Source organism: Periophthalmus magnuspinnatus, chromosome 20, assembly GCF_009829125.3.
Source record: "Periophthalmus magnuspinnatus isolate fPerMag1 chromosome 20, fPerMag1.2.pri, whole genome shotgun sequence".
In the NCBI taxonomy this organism is placed as follows: domain Eukaryota; kingdom Metazoa; phylum Chordata; class Actinopteri; order Gobiiformes; family Gobiidae; genus Periophthalmus; species Periophthalmus magnuspinnatus.
The window spans coordinates 22,313,038-22,330,601 of NC_047145.1; the positions used below are offsets into that span (position 1 = coordinate 22,313,038).

General features: G+C 39.9%; 1 protein-coding gene across 1 annotated transcript in view; it reads left to right on the plus strand.

Moving 5' to 3' along the window:
* Nucleotides 1-17,564, plus strand: part of LOC117388132 (sialoadhesin-like) — a 30,026-nt gene that overhangs the window by 1,913 nt on the left and 10,549 nt on the right. The window contains exons 3-12 of the mRNA XM_033985605.2: nucleotides 71-454; nucleotides 827-1,120; nucleotides 1,197-1,211; nucleotides 1,956-2,052; nucleotides 2,628-2,664; nucleotides 2,728-2,776; nucleotides 12,466-12,480; nucleotides 13,551-13,934; nucleotides 14,648-14,941; nucleotides 15,046-15,306. Of these exons, the coding sequence (XP_033841496.2) occupies nucleotides 71-454; nucleotides 827-1,120; nucleotides 1,197-1,211; nucleotides 1,956-2,052; nucleotides 2,628-2,664; nucleotides 2,728-2,776; nucleotides 12,466-12,480; nucleotides 13,551-13,934; nucleotides 14,648-14,941; nucleotides 15,046-15,306 (1,830 nt within the window). The remainder of the gene's footprint in view (nucleotides 1-70; nucleotides 455-826; nucleotides 1,121-1,196; nucleotides 1,212-1,955; nucleotides 2,053-2,627; nucleotides 2,665-2,727; nucleotides 2,777-12,465; nucleotides 12,481-13,550; nucleotides 13,935-14,647; nucleotides 14,942-15,045; nucleotides 15,307-17,564) is intronic.

The window sequence follows — 17,564 nt, forward strand, 5'->3', positions numbered from 1 at the left end:
ACATGGTGAACACCTGTGTGTACTCTGCATTTTCTGTTACTGTCATTTTAACCCTGTGCATGTTTTACAGGAGCTGATGGTTGTCATCCACAAAATGATTTGTCCTTTATAACTCCAAGTCCAATGGAGGCTCTGAGTGGCTCCTGTTTGTGGATCCCATGCACCTATAAAGTTTTACGTCTAAATAAAGACATAAACACTGCAGACCCTGTCACTGGCATTTGGTTTAAAGGTTATTATGGGTACAGTACAGATTCACAGTATAAGTTTTCAGTCAGTGGAGACTCCAGTAAGTCTTATCCCATGAATTTCACTGGGAACCTGAAAAACAAAAACTGCACCACAATGTTTTATAATTTAAGCAAAAGCCACAATGACAAATATTACTTCAGAGTAGAGAACAGTGGTTTTAAGGCCACAGCTGTTTGTGACTCTCTTCAAATAAAAGTCAGAGGTAAGACACTTTAACTATTTATTCAAAGGTTAATGAAGAAAAAAAACAAAACATGAACAGCTTACTTATTCTTGAAGTTTGCGTTATCATGAATTTGTAAAATTCTCCTGAGGGCAAAAGATCAAATGTTTTTATTTACAGTACATCTCTGAATTTTAATGCATAATCAAACTTTTCTTTTGTGTATTTCACTGTTTAGGATTTGCATTTACACCTGTTATAAACACGTTTGAATGTTTGAATGACATTTTCACTCTACTTCTGTGCACAGTAAATAGCCTCCACTCCCATCTGACGAGCATCAGCTTAGGTCTTGGTTTATTGCCTTTTTTAGATTGTAATGTTCTCCCCAAATGTTTTTACTCTTCTCAGACTCTCCCTGGAGCCCCACAATAGAAGTCTCTGGTAAACAGACAGAGACAGAGGTGGTGACTATAACCTGCTCAGCTGTCACTCCCTGTCCACACGCCCCTCCTCAGCTCACATGGGACCTCCACCAAGGCACTGCCCACATCACAGAGACCAGCGGGACATTTACCACTAAAATCACACACACACTCACACTGACGTCTTCTCATGATGGACACAACATCACGTGTTCTGCTGCATATCCAGCGAATGGAGGACACAAAATGTCACAAACCACCAGAACTCTCAGTGTTACACGTAAGAAGACCAGTACATTTGAGATTATGTTTTAGTTCCCATAATGCACCTGTTTGTGAATCATTTGTGTCTGTAGTTCCAGGTGCAGATGGTAAGCGGGTGTACAGTAGGTCTGCAGTTTTTGTCGTTAAGTCGATCAGGTGATGTTTTCTTTAGTCAACCAAAGCTTATTTTCAACAGCTAATTTATAAGATTTATAAGCACGACAGGCAAGGCAAGTTTATTTGTACAGCACAATTACTACACAAAGTACTGCAAAGTACTTTACACAATAAGAAAGACATTAAAATCACAATACAAACAAATCAAAACATAAATAATCACAAATAAACATAATAAAATTAACAGTTTTAAACAAGTAGGGGCCTGTCTCACATCTTCAAGAAAACTGTTCCAAATTTTATCAGCAGAAACCTGAAATACTGATTCCCTTAGTCCTGGTTGAGTCCTGGTTGAGTCTTGGTTGAGTCCTGGTTTAGTCCTGGTTCAGTCCTGGTTGAGTCCTGGTTGAGTCCTGGTTTAGTCCTGGTTTAGTCCTGGTTTAGTCCTGGTTTAGTCCTGGTTTAGTCCTGGTTTAGTCCTCAGAGTGTGAGATGGTTCATGTGGCACTAACCTGTGGGAGATGTGCTGCAGAGAAGTGAAGGGTGTGGACTGAGCTAGAGGAAGATTTGGGAGTGAATCATGAATTTAATCTGCATTTTTGATGTATTTGTTTCCAGTGGTGGAATGTAACAAATTGTTGTTCGTTAGAATTATTAGAATATTAAAATGCTAATTACAGAAGAACAGGAGATGAAACAGAAGTTCATTCAGTCTGTATCTTTACCTTTGTCAGAGTCTGGACCCAGTGTTGTGACTTGGATTGGCCCATACAACATAGTGAAGCTCTGTGGGATTATACTGCTCTACAGCTCCCTGCTCCTTCTGGAATGGTGAGACCAAAATGTATATTCTAATAAGTTATTGTTTCCAGATATTAGACCTGCATTATATCAGTTTAAAGTATAGACAATATTTGTTTTGCTTTTACTTTCTACTTATTTAGTGAAGCTGGATTTTTACAAACTTGTTTTTTTTACTTAAGTATGAGTACGAGGATAAAAAGTCATATTAAAGATGCACTGTGTAACTTTTCTGGTGGGGGTCTGACTTGTCTTCATGAAGAAGCTTTTAATTTGCCTGGAATGTTCCACACTATGGCATTAAATATGTCTTGTCTTGCGTTTATTCAATTACAGGTGTTGTTTTTACATTCTTACTGTGAGGGGGGTCACTTCTCCACAGATCTGACCTGTAACTTGGTCTGGGTGGTGTCACCTGCTTGTCTCCATGGAAATAGATGAGTTTATAGCTTAATGCTTATTGTGGAACATTCGAGGCAAAGAAATAACATCACCAAAAAGTGCCACAGTGTCCCTTTAAGATGAACATGTGCAGCACATTAATAAGTGAGTAGAGGCCACGAGTGAGTAAAAAAGTCAAACTGATTCCTGTGATTTATTTTCAGCTGGTTTAGATCAACTTGTGTCAAGAAACAGGAACAGGTAAAAGTTTTATGAATACACTTTTGTCACTCTGTTTAACTCTGTGTGTCGTCTTATCCACAGAGCCCAGAGGCAGCAGCACATGTCAATCGTGTCATTGAAAATCAAGATTAAAACCATTTGTGTTTAGTGTTTCCTGCTTATGTTGTATTTGATCAGATACCTGCAAAACAACAAATACTAGAGCCGCTTTATATTGAATATTAATGATGCATTTATACGGCAGCAAGTGAATGTATCTTTGTGCTCAGTCTGTGACTGAATAAGACTTTTGATATTGTTTATTTGCAGGAGAGTTCATTCAGCCTGATTTTCTTGTGTCACTGATCATGTTATTAAGAAGTTTACTGGTCTTATTATTATCAAATAAATAAATAAAGTGTCACATGTTTATTAAAGTTTGTTGATACGTTTCTCTCTGATTCATTGGTGCATTTTGTAAGATCTGAGTATAATTTCAAATAAACTTTTATATTCTCTTAAAAAAATGGTTGCTTTTTTTGCATGAGCGTGACGACAAGACTTGAAAAATCAACCTCTGCATACTAAACGTTTAACATTTACATATTTATGGCTTTAATGTGGAACAAAGATGCCAGATTTGTAAAGACAAGACCATGTATGGAGAAATGTGTTTTAGATGAGGTAAGCCCTATATCAGGATCAGTGTCAGACTTTTGATATTGTTTATTTGCAGGAGAGTTCATTCAGCCTGATTTTCTTGTGTCACTGATCACATTATAAAGAAGTTTACTTGCATTTACTTTTGTTTCCTGGTCTTATTATATTAAATAAATGTGTAAATAAAGTGTCTCATGTGTATTAAAGTTTGTTGATACATTTCTCTCTGATTTATTGATGCATTTTGTGGCTGGAAAGATTCTGAGTATAATTTTCCATACACTTTTATGTAAATAAATAAATAGTTGCTTTGTCAGATGTTCATGATCACAACAGAAGACGTCCAGAATGTCTTGAAAATCAACTTTTTAAAATATTTTAAATCTTACCAAGAATCTTATTTTTTTGCGATAAGTCTGTTAAATAAAACATAATGAATAATAAAATAATGGTTGATTTATGGAGGTCCCGACATCTGGATTAAAGAAATTACTAGTTTTATTCTCATACGCATAAATCATACACTAGAAATGTTTTTTTGTTTTTACCCAAATTTATTTCCAACATTATTAATTCACAGTTTCACATTCACCTCAGACCACAGCCCTGTTATTTTGCCATTTGAATATCCTTACTCTAAGTCAAATAATAAATGGAGATTTAATCCAACACTTTTGTTATACCCAGGTTTTAAAGATTATATGACTCAAAATATTAAGAGTTTCTTGGAGATAAATGACAATGAAAACCTCAGATTCTAATTGTTGGAAAAAGCTTAAAACAACAAGAATCATTATTTCCTTTGAAAATGCAAAGGAAAAACAATCACAACTTAAAGAAATTGAAGAAGTAACCTTCTTGGAAAATAAACAAAAATTAAAGCCGCAAGCCGCATCGCACTCGGCCGACCCGGCACTTCCTGTGGGTGGCGCTGACGCACCACTTGCCTCTGTTTTATTGGGGCTTTGGGCTGCACTTGTCACCAAACAAGTCAAAACACATTGGAAGTGCTGATGCACAAAATGCAAAAACATGTTTTTTTGCAGGCATCGCCATGGCAACCCCGTGCGAAATACAAACTTGGCACCTCATCGACTTTTTTGACGAGGACAACCTAAAGAATCCCTGTGCCAAATTTTATGTTTGTCGTTGACGGTAATAAGTCGTTATAAAACTTTGAAATGTACGAAAATTTGGACATTTTCCCATTAGGATAACATGGGCTGTTTTGCGCATCGCCATGGCAACCCAGTGAAAAATATGACATGGGTCCCATTGACTTTTTTGATCAGGATGAGATGAAGAGTCATTGTGCCTGTGAAGAAGCTGGCCCGAGTGATCAAAATAGGAGGCAGACTCAAAAGAAGTCCCATTAAACACATTTATTACCCGTGCAGTGGTACACCGTGGACAAACAAAAATAATACATATGTACAAAAATTAACGGTGCTCAACAAAAAACTAAGCAACCAAACTTAAGCAACTGAAACAAAAGCCACGTGTACTCTGGCTACACAGGTGTCCTCCATCTGGCTAATTGGCCAGACTAATATACTTCCCTGTACTGGAAGCCCCTCCCCCGGTCTACTCCATTCCTTGTCCAGGGGCGGTGGGAGTATCATAAACACTATATTGCATAAAAACAGCTCTCGGGCCCAAGTCCTTTACCAAAAGTGTTTAACTAAACACAATATAAACACTTAATTCCAGAAATGAAAATATACAAAACATTAACACAAAGAAATAAACAAACTTAAGCCAGTTTTTCCCCCTCCACATGGTCCGGCCCACGACCCCACTCTAGCCTATAAAATGGCTGACATAGGGCACGCCCCCTCTTTGTCTGGACCATGTGGAGATACAGGTAAGATGATTGACTGAACTGAATAGACGCATTTAACTAAATAAAATATATTTAACTAACAAATGTGTGGTGCTTTAAACTGATAACAAAACAAACCCGGGATAGTTATATTTTGTTGGGTATTGAAGTTATTGAAAATGAACAAAGATGTGCAAACCAAATCATAATACTATTAAAAAGGGACAAAGGCCCACTTTGTCACACACCCCCCCCCATAAGCCCGTTACTCGTCAGAGTCACGGGACAGAAAATCAGCAACAACATTTTTATGCCCTGGTTTGTACTGGACCTTAAAACAAAATGGCTGCAGAGACAAATACCATCGAGTAATACGAGCATTAGTGTCCTTCATATTATGAATCCATTGCAATGCACGATGGTCAGTTTCTAAAACAAAGTCTTTACCGATAAGATAGTATCTCAGAGTGTCCAAAGCCCATTTAATGGCGAGAGCCTCCTTCTCAATAGTTGAATACTTTTTCTCTCTTGGAAAAAGTTTCCGGCTGATATACTGAACTGGAAGTTGGTTACCCTCCTCCCCTTGCAGCAACACCGCCCCCAGCCCCACACCTGAAGCATCAGTCTGTACAGTAAAGGGCAGTTCAAAGTCTGGACACTGCAAAACGGGTTGTTGACACAAGCAGTCTTTCAAGTCATTAAAAGCACGTACAGTCTCTGGAGTCCATTTAACCTGTACTGGGCTATTTTTACAAGTCATGTCAGATAAAGGGGCGGACCTAGTTGCAAAGTCTGGGATCAGGCGTCGGTACCATCCCACTAAACCCAAGAAGGATCTCAGCCTTCTCTTGGTGTTAGGCAATGGGGTAGCAGAAATTGCTTCAACTTTACTGACCTGAGGATGAATACCCCCAGCTCCGATCACATAGCCCAAGTACTGCACCTCAGGCTTGGCGATGTGGCACTTCTGGGCGTTGATAACAAGACCTGCCTCTTGGATCCGCCTGAAAACATCAGACAGATGGCGTAGGTGCTCCTCCCAGGACTGGCTGAAGATGACGATGTCATCCATGTAAGCAGCAGCGTAGTCCTCAGCTCCTCTTAGCACCTCGTCAACGAGCCGTTGGAATGTGGCCGGCGCTCCGTGTAGACCAAAGGGCATCATTCGGAACCTGAAGAGGCCGCTGGGCACCCGGAAGGTCGTCAGATCTCTTGAGGCTTTGTCCAGGGGCACTTGCCAATACCCCTTGCAGAGGTCTAAGGTTGTCAAATAACTTGCATGACCCAGCCGCTCGATCAGTTCATCTACCCTTGGCATTGGGTAGGGGTCAAATGCAGACACCGCATTCAATTTAGAAAAGTTCACACAGAATCTGAGCTTTGGATCTTCCTTTTTGGGAACCAAGACTACCGGGCTGCACCACTCACTGCGCGATGGTTCAATAATTCCCATCTCCAGCATGTCCGCTACTTCTGTCTTTAACTGTGGGATAAGCTTAGCTGGAATGCGACAGGTAGTGTCTCTAATGGGCTGCTGTTCTGGTGAGCGTAGGCGGATCTGGTGCTGGATGAGGTGAGTGTATCCAGGTTTCACACTAAAAAGTTCATTTGTCATGTAAATTTGAAGGTTCTGTTGCTGCTCAGCACTCAGATGACTTACATCAGGGAACACTGGTGCCTCTGCTGGTGAAGGGAAGTACTGCTCCTGGACCTCCTCCTCATCTGTGACTGCACGTGCCATTAAAGAGAGCTGGTCTGACCGGTCCACCCACTCCTTAAGTAGATTAACATGAAATATTTGAGCCTTCTTACGACGTTCCGGCATAAACAGTTCATAGGTGACTGGACCAGTTTTTTTTTCGGATCTCATATGGGCCTTGCCATTTAGCTAAAAGACCACTCTCGGATGTTGGCAATAAAAGCAAGACTTTCTGGCCCACCTGGAATGCTCTTCTTCTGGAGACCTTGTCATAACTGTGTTTTTGTCTCTCTTGTGCTTGTGTCAAGTTGTCACAAGCAAGCTCTTTGAACTGCTCCAATCTATCTCTCATTTTCAGTACATATGAAAGTTCATTACATCCCTGCTCTGGCGTTGGCCCCTCCCAGGCTTCTTTTAGGACATCCAAGGGCCCTCGAACAGAATGTCCATAGAGAAGCTGAAATGGTGAAAATCCAGTAGATGTTTGAGGGACTTCTCGGTAAGCAAACAATAGGAACGGCAGCCACTGGTTCCAATCTGCTCCCGACTCAGCCACAAACTTTCTCAGCATAGATTTGAGAGTCTTATTGAAGCGCTCAACAAGCCCATCAGTCTGTGGATGGTATGGACTTGTCTTTATGCCTTGAATTCCCAGGAGGTTGTAGACTTGTTTCAGCAATGTAGAAGTGAAGTTGGTGCCTTGGTCGGTGATGATCTCTCTGGGGATGCCCACTCTGGAGAAGAGCTGAATGAGGCAGGTGACGATCTGGCGTGCTTTGATCTTCTTCAGTGGAAATGCCTCCGGATACCTAGTGGCATAATCCAACACCACTAGGATATACCGATGTCCCGCACTGCTCCGCTCCAGTGGGCCAACAATGTCCATGGCAATACGAGAAAAAGGGGTGTCAATGATGGGCATGCTAATAAGGGGCGCCCTATCTCCCTTTTTGTTTGGGGCTGTTAACTGACACTCTGGGCATGACTGACAGTACTTTACAGTGTCTGCATACTGCCGGGGCCAATAAAACCTAGGCACCATTCTAGAAAATGTTTTAGCTTGGCCTAAATGTCCTGCCCATGGAACTGAATGACTAAGATTAAGGATAGTGGGTCTCAATGATTGTGGGACTACTAATTGGTCCCCCACCTCACTTCGTCTGTAAAGTCTATCACCCTTAATCACAAAAACTTCACTCCCTCGCGTTGTCACTTTTGTCGTGTCTGACACACATTTACTGAACAAATTAGCTAACGTTGGATCTTGTTTTTGTAATTTTGCCACGTCACTACAGATGGAAAACAAATCTGCCTCAATTGGTGTTTCTATATGTTCCTGCACTTTAGTCCCTTTGACTTTTTCTTGCCTCTTTTGTCTCTTACTCTTCTTGATTTTGCCGTTATTAGTATTTGACATGTCTGAATTAGCGAAAGGTAAGTCCTCCCATCCTGTTCTCTGACTACTTACTTTCTGATGAGTTTGTGATCTAGTAACTGCCATTAAACTAGCATTTACCTTGGCTACGTTAGATTGATTGGCTATTAGCTCAGGAAGGACCGGAACATCCAGGCCTAATACAACTTGGTAAGGCAGCTGTTCTAGCACGCCTACAGCAAGTGTAAAAGACTGGCTTTCCACTTGAACACTTATTTCTGCAAGGGGATAGCGTACCCTGTCACCATGGATACACACAATATCTACGGTCCCTCCACAAAAAATTACATCCTTAGGCAAACTGTCCTGTCTGACCAGAGTACGATCACTTCCTGAATCTAATAAGGCAATACAAGGTTTGTCATCTATCACCACCCCCATAGTGAGCTCCTCCTGATGACCCTCCCGACTGTCTACATTAGCAGGTAAGGTGGATACACTACACATGTAGTTTTTACTAGCCCTGCTATTAGCCCTGGGACACTGTGCTTTGAGATGTCCTATTTGACCACATAAATGACAAGCATAAGTGTCTCTACTCCTGCTGTCTGGTCTAGGTGCATGTAAGGGAGCACTAGGTCTAAAGTGTCTGGGTCTAGGTTCAGGGGCAAATGTCTTACCCATTGGGGTGGGTTGGTGAGTCCTTGGGGCAAGTAGTGTCTTCGAGGGGCGGCGTGCAGCAAGGAAAGCTTCGGCCATGTCCGCTGCCTCTTTGGAAGTCTTTGGGTCTCTTTCCTTAATCCACGTGCGTAGTTCTGGACTCAGAACTCTAAGGAACTGCTCCAGGATGATTGTATCTCCAATTTGCTCTTTGGTTTTGGACTTTGGGTCCATCCATTTATTGTACAGCTCCTTCAGACGAACCTGTAGCTCCTGCGGCGTCTCCTCTTCTCCCGGCTCCGTTGAACGAAACCTCAGTCGGTAGGTCTCCGTGCTGATCTCAAACTTTTGCAAAACAGCACGTTTCACTTTGTAATAGTTCATAGTATCGTCAATGTCCATAGCAACGTACGCTGAACGTGCTTTGCCAGTTAAGAGCGGTGCAAGACGAAGAGCCCACTCATCATTTGACCACTGGCATGCATGTGCAATTCGTTCAAAGGTGCACAAGTAATGTTCAATGTCCTCACCATCAGTGTAGGGTTGCATTTTTGGGCCTTTCCAGTTGCTGTTTCTCATGGTGCTGGATTGCCTGGAATGACTTTGGTCAAAGTGAGAGCTCTGGGTTGGAAGCTCCTCTGCTCTCAGTTCATCAGGTCCATCCATTTGCGTCACACGACTTTGTTGCATTTCTCGTTGAAGGTTAAAAATGTCTCTGCGCATTGTAGTCCATTGCTCATTTTGTTGTTGCATGAGGCGATGTAGTAGACCTGATAGCTGATCCACACTGTTAACCTGGGGTTCTGGTTCGCCACCAACTGCCACCTCCTGGTCGTCTGGTGGATCTGTTCCAGCCTCAGCCCAAGACTTCTTTGGGTTCTGTCTTGTGGACTTCATCTTCACTGCCTCCTACTGGCCTGGATCCCACCACTGCCACCAAATGTGAAGAAGCTGGCCCGAGTGATCAAAATAGGAGGCAGACTCAAAAGAAGTCCCATTAAACACATTTATTACCCGTGCAGTGGTACACCGTGGACAAACAAAAATAATACATATGTACAAAAATTAACGGTGCTCAACAAAAAACTAAGCAACCAAACTTAAGCAACTGAAACAAAAGCCACGTGTACTCTGGCTACACAGGTGTCCTCCATCTGGCTAATTGGCCAGACTAATATACTTCCCTGTACTGGAAGCCCCTCCCCCGGTCTACTCCATTCCTTGTCCAGGGGCGGTGGGAGTATCATAAACACTATATTGCATAAAAACAGCTCTCGGGCCCAAGTCCTTTACCAAAAGTGTTTAACTAAACACAATATAAACACTTAATTCCAGAAATGAAAATATACAAAACATTAACACAAAGAAATAAACAAACTTAAGCCAGTTTTTCCCCCTCCACATGGTCCGGCCCACGACCCCACTCTAGCCTATAAAATGGCTGACATAGGGCACGCCCCCTCTTTGTCTGGACCATGTGGAGATACAGGTAAGATGATTGACTGAACTGAATAGACGCATTTAACTAAATAAAATATATTTAACTAACAAATGTGTGGTGCTTTAAACTGATAACAAAACAAACCCGGGATAGTTATATTTTGTTGGGTATTGAAGTTATTGAAAATGAACAAAGATGTGCAAACCAAATCATAATACTATTAAAAAGGGACAAAGGCCCACTTTGTCACAGTGCCAAATTTCACATTATTCCATGAAACTAATATTTTTCAGATGAATGTGAAAATGTGGGAGGTTTCCCAATAGGATAACATTGGCACTTTGGAGCATCGCCATGGCAACACGGTGCAAAAAAACACATGGGTCTCATTGACTTTATTGATTGGGATGACCAAATGAAATTTTGTGTAAAATTTGGTAACATTTGGGAAAACTAAATTTTCGGCCCTCCATACAAATATATTCGATGTTCTGTAGGGGGCGCTATTGCGCCAATATAGTTTCTGTCATAATGAGTAGTTTAGGCCCGAAAGTTTTACAATTGATTTTAATTTGAGCCAAATCGGACTTTGTATGCGCAAACGGGAGCAAATTGCTATGGCCTTACAGGCAGTACAATTGTAAACGAAGCGCCACCTTGTGTCGATAAAAAATAACAGTAATAATAGCCTCGGTAGACATAATAATATTACCAAATACCAAAGGGGAGCCTTGACCTAGTTTATATTCTCACAATAGACATACATACATACATATATATGTACATAGACATACATACATATATATATATCTATATCTATATCTATCTATATCTATATCTATATCTATATATATATATGTATATATATATATATATATATATATATATATATATATATATATATATAATTAGTCTATGAATCTAACTGTCGTGAACTGACACTGGGCTAAAGTACATGGACGGCTGAGACATTGCACAAACACACTGCCTAACAGGATAACATCATATGGCATAAAATAGGGATTTAGAAATTGTTCAGTAGTGGTAATTTATGTGGAAAAAAACCCAAACAATTTAACTTACGTTTGTGTTCTCCATACTGTCGTCCCAACAGCTCCGCGGGCTTCATTTATTTTATTTAAATGAATGGACAAAAGCGATAGGCCGACACAATCTGACCTGTGTATAAATCAAGAGAATTACACTAATGTAATTTAGAAAATAATCATTTAATGTTGTAGTGCACAAATATATACTTTATAATACAAATTCATGGTATAGAACTTTTTGAAAAATAGTTTTCTTTCAAATGTATGCAAAAAATATGGTTTAATTCTTTATAATTATGGCTCCTTAAATTTATGTTATGGATTTTACCCTAATAGATCCATGATTTTCCCCATAACTTGAATCTGTGATCGTCTGTTCAAGTCTTGTTCTGATGACGTATTTCCTGATGAAGAAAAACTAACCAAACCGGGCGCTCGCTGAAGAAAATAAAAACCGTAGCGCGCACAGGTAGAAAGAGAGAGGGCGCTGGAGAGTAAACAGCGCGCGGTCAGACACGTGCGCGCTTTGCTTTCACATTTTCACCGCTCACTTTTAGATACTGCGCCCTACGATTTCTGTATACACGTTGCAACTTAAAGATAGTCAAATGACGCCATAGTATTTAAACACATTTCCAGCAGTTTGCAGATTTGGTCCGGTGTCAGTTTAGTTCTCTCTTTTAGCTTAGTGTCCTGCAGTAGCCTCCTCTTTGCTGCCTCCACCACGACTGATGTGAGGAAACAAGTGAAAAGAGGTCACATCAAATGAAACCATGGTCTCATCTGAATCAAATTGGAGATGTTTGATTTTGCTGATAAATTCTGCTCCTTCAGATGTTTGGCCACATTGTCTGTGATGGAGTCTGTGCTACAGACAATGGGTCTGGGGTGTGGTCCTTCTTTGTGGATTTTTGGGAAGCCATAGATGTAAGAAATGGACTCACCAGTTTAGAGTCTGTAAAACAGCTGTCTGTCAATGACCTCCTCCTTCTGCAGCTTCATTAAACCGTCTGTGATGTTTGAATATTCTGAGGTTAAATTATTGAACAAAGTTGTACAGTTTTTTTTCTCACCAGTCCAGAGGACAAACTCCCAAACTAAATTTAAATTTCCTCTTCACACTTCTATCTGTAGGTGTGAAGAGTGAGGGTGAGTCTCAAAATGTGCTCATTGTGTCGTGTTTCCTGTTAAAGAAGAATGTTCCCCTTCTATTTTATTTGCTCTGTTATTACTTCATTCTCCAATTATTATTTTATTAATCGGTGAAACACGTAGTATTTGTCTCCATCATCATGTTGGTGCAGATGCTGCTGTGATGTGCAGCCACAGGAGCAGCCCACAGCTCCATGACTCTGTGTTGTGATGGAATAAAGTTACAGATGGAAGCTTTAATTGTTCCATACAGTAGATTTACAAATATTTGAAAACATTATAAGTACAAATTATTGTGAATAGTAAAAACAAATGAATGAACAGTGGACTATGATGTTGAGTCCACGGTGCTGCCAACTTCACCTTTCTCTTTGTGGTTTGATCTGTCTGTCAGATGAAAAGAACAAAAAAATACAGAAGTTGGAGACCGTCACGAAGAGGAAGTCACTGTTTTTATAAAACTCACAAAGACGATTAAGAGATTCACTGTCGACTCTGGAGTAGGTTCGTTAAGCAGAGCACTAACAGCTCAAGTTATTTTTATTTTTTAAATTCTGAAGCTATAATGAATATGCTCATTCAAATTATACAACTTTTACTGCTGTGTTCAGGTGAGTTAAGTTTATTTAATTCTCTTATTTTTTCAAGCAGGACTTGTTAAATCTGAGAATAAAGAGTATTCACCACAGTCATTTATAATGTGTATTTATGGTAAATGGTCACATTTTTCTATAGCACTTTTCTACCTTCAAGGCACTCAAAGCACTTTACAACAAGGAACCACTCACCCATTCACACACACATTCACACCCCAGTGTACGCAGACACTGAGGGCAAGGTGGGTTAAGTGTCTTGCCCAAGGACACAACGACAGCATTCATCTGTGTGAGTTAGAATCGCACCGCCAACCTATGGATCAGTGGATCAACTAATGATGTTTATGTCGAGAGCAGGATTTGAACCGCCAACCTTCAGTGGACAAACACTCTACCAACTGAGCTACTGTCGCCCTGTGTCTACTCTGCATTTTCTGTTACTGTCATTTTAACCCTGTGCATGTTTTACAGGAGCTGATGGTTGTTTATTTCAGACTGATTTGTCCATTAAAACTCCAAGTCCAATGGAGGCTCTGAGTGGCTCCTGTTTGTGGATCCCATGCACCTATAAACCTGTAAATACAGATAAAGACATAAACACTGCAGACCCTGTCACTGGCATTTGGTTTAAAGGTGGTCCTGGGTACAGTACATATTCACAGTATACGTTTTCAGTCAGTGGAGACTCCAGTAAGTCTTATCCCATGAATTTCACTGGGAACCTGAAAAACAAAAACTGCACCACAATGTTTTATAATTTAAACAAAAGCCACGATGACAAATATTACTTCAGAGTACAGAACAGTGGTTTTTCAGCCACAGCTGTTTGTGACTCTCTTCAAATAAAAGTCAGAGGTAAGACACTTTTACTATTTATTTGAATGTAATAATAAAGAAAATGCATTAAAACCTTTTGATGTTGATAGATTTATTACTTTTTTGTCATTGTAAAAACAACTGATGAAATTGCACTTTGCCACTTCCTCTGATGTGCACAGACACAGACACAGAGGAATTATGCAGCACATTGATATCTGTTGGAAAAAAGCTTTTTTAGTCTTGAAGTTTGTGTTATCATCGATCTGTAACATTCTCCTGAGGGAAAAAGATCAAATATGTTTTAATTTTATTTACAGTACTTCTTTTGCAAAGGGACAAAATAGTTTGTGCAAAACCCAAGACCAATTGAATATTCTACTGTCTGAATTTTAATCAAACTTTTATTCTTATATTCTGTGTATTTCACTGTTTAGGATTTACATTCAATCAGCTCCAATGTTTGTTTCTACAGTTTCATCTCTGAATAGCAGTTTGTTTTACAATCAAACAGTATTTTGTTGACACAGGTTTATATTCAAAGGGACAAACTGCTTTTCCACATTAGTTTTGTCATCAGGTTCTAACATACACCTGTTATAAACAAGTTTGAATGTTTGAATGACATTTTCACTCTACTTCTGTGCACAGTAAATAGCCTCCACTCCCATCTGACGAGCATCAGCTTAGGTCTTGGTTTATTGCCTTTTTTAGATTGTAATGTTCTCCCCAAATGTTTTTACTCTTCTCAGACTCTCCCTGGAGCCCCACAATAGAAGTCTCTGGTAAACAGACAGAGACAGAGGTGGTGACTATAACCTGCTCAGCTGTCACTCCCTGTCCACACGCCCCTCCTCAGCTCACATGGGACCTCCACCAAGGCACTGCCCACATCACAGAGACCAGCGGGACATTTACCACTAAAATCACACAGAACATCACTCTGACAGACGCCCATGATGGACTAATGATAAAGTGTAATGCAGCGTATCCTGTGAGTGGACGATTCAAAATGGCCGACAGTAAAGTGACTCTCAGTGTCTCATGTGAGTGAAACACACTGATGGATTCAGTCTGTTTACACTGAGATATTACTGCTGTGCCTGAATTGTTCCAAAGTATGGCATTAAACTTCCCTGTGTGTCCTCAGATGGTCCTAAAAACACCTCAGTGGAGGTCAGTCCGTCCGGTTCACTGTCAGCAGGTCAGTCAGTGACGCTGAGCTGCTCCAGCAGAGCCAAGCCTCCTGTCCACCACTTCACCTGGTTCAGACACAGCTCACAGGGACCAGCCAATGTCAGCCAGGGACACACGTACAGCTTCAACCTCACTGAAGAGGGACAGTACTATTGTGTGGCCTCAAATACACTTGGAAACCAATCATCTCAAAACATTACACTGAGTATAACAGGTATGTCACCTTAAAGTGCAGTATTTTCTGATGTTTTTTTACCCTGTATCAGTGTTTGGCATCTAAATATTAAATATCAGACACTAATGAATAGGATGAGATAAACTTTATTTGTTCCACATTGGGGAAATTCCAGATGAGAGGGTCGACAGTAGCTCAGTTGGTTGGTTGAGTGTCCACTGATCTGAAAGCCTTGAAGTTGGTGAAATGTTGTAAATAAAAACAATGTGACCTAAAAGTGGTGGGAGATTTTGTCCTTTGTCACAGGCTGCAGGTGTGAACCAGAGAGGTGCCATTAGATTACCCTCTGTGGCATTACATAATACACAGAGTTACTCATTTACACATGTGTGAGGCTTTTTCAGAATAAAACCAGTTGTGGCTCTTTACAGTTATTAGAATATTAAAATGCTAATTACAGAAGAACAGGAGATGAAACAGAAGTTCATTCAGTCTGTATCTTTACCTTTGTCAGAGTCTGGACCCAGTGTTGTGACTTGGATTGGTCCATACAACATAGTGAAGCTCTGTGGGATTATACTGCTCTACAGCTCCCTGCTCCTTCTGGAATGGTGAGGCCAAAATGTATATTCTAATAAGTTATTGTTTCCAGATATTAGACCTGCATTATATCAGTTTAAAGTGTAGACAATATTTGTTTTGCTTTTACTTTCTAACTATCTTATTTAGTGAAGCTGGATTTTTACAAACTTGTTTTTTTACTTAAGTATGAGTACGAGGATAAAAAGTCATATTAAAGATGCACTGTGTAACTTTTCTGGTGGGGGTCTGACTTGTCTTCATGAAGAAGCTTTTAATTTTCCTGGAATGTTCCATACTATGGCATTAAATATGTCTTGTCTTGCATTTATTCAATTACAGGTGTTGTTTTTACATTCTTACTGTGAGGGGGGTCACTTCTCCACAGATCTGACCTGTAACTTGGTCTGGGTGGTGTCACCTGCTTGTCTCCATGGAAATAGATGAGTTTATAGTTTAATGTTTATTGTGGAACATTCGAGGCAAAGAAATAACATCACCAAAAAGTGCCACAGTGTCCCTTTAAGATGAACATGTGCAGCACATTAATAAGTGAGTAGAGGCCACGAGTGAGTAAAAAAGTCAAACTGATTCCTGTGATTTATTTTCAGCTGGTTTAGATCAACTTGTGTCAAGAAACAGGAACAGGTAAAAGTTTTATGAATACACTTTTGTCACTCTGTTTAACTCTGTGTGTCGTCTTATCCACAGAGCCCAGAGGCAGCAGCACATGTCAATCGTGTCATTGAAAATCAAGATTAAAACCATTTGTGTTTAGTGTTTCCTGCTTATGTTGTATTTGATCAGATACCTGCAAAACAACAAATACTAGAGCCGCTTTATATTGAATATTAATGATCATTTATACGGCAGCGAGTGAATGAATCTTTGTGCTCGGTCTGTGCCTGAATAAGACTTTTGATATTGTTTATTTGCAGGAGAGTTCATTCAGCCTGATTTTCTTGTGTCACTGATCATGTTATTAAGAAGTTTACTGGTCTTATTATTATCAAATAAATAAATAAAGTGTCACATGTTTATTAAAGTTTGTTGATACGTTTCTCTCTGATTCATTGGTGCATTTTGTAAGATCTGAGTATAATTTCAAATAAACTTTTATATTCTCTTAAAAAAATGGTTGCTTTTTTTGCATGAGCGTGACGACAAGACTTGAAAAATCAACCTCTGCATACTAAACGTTTAACATTTACATATTTATGGCTTTAATGTGGAACAAAGATGCCAGATTTGTAAAGACAAGACCATGTATGGAGAAATGTGTTTTAGATGAGGTAAGCCCTATATCAGGATCAGTGTCAGAACAGTTTCCGTCTAAGAAAAGATGCATCCTGTGAACCATTTTCAACATTACATAAAGACATATTAAACAAAATCTAAACTTTCATTTCCTTAGAGTTAAAATGTGCTCACACTCACGCAAACACTGCATCAGAATTAGGACTAAACTGAGACTAATTTGTTTTTTATTTGTCAGGGACCGTGTATAAGTGCATTAATCTTACAAAAGAAAAGATGATTTGTACCTGTTTAGTTGCTGCTTCTTTCCATCTGCAGGCCCGGAATGACATTATAGGACTAACAGTTCATCATTAATATTATCAGGAAAATACAACAACATTTCACTATTTTCAATGCAGTATGTTTCCTACAGTCCATACACATATTAAAAAGTCATTATGTGCAGGTTTTGTCAAATT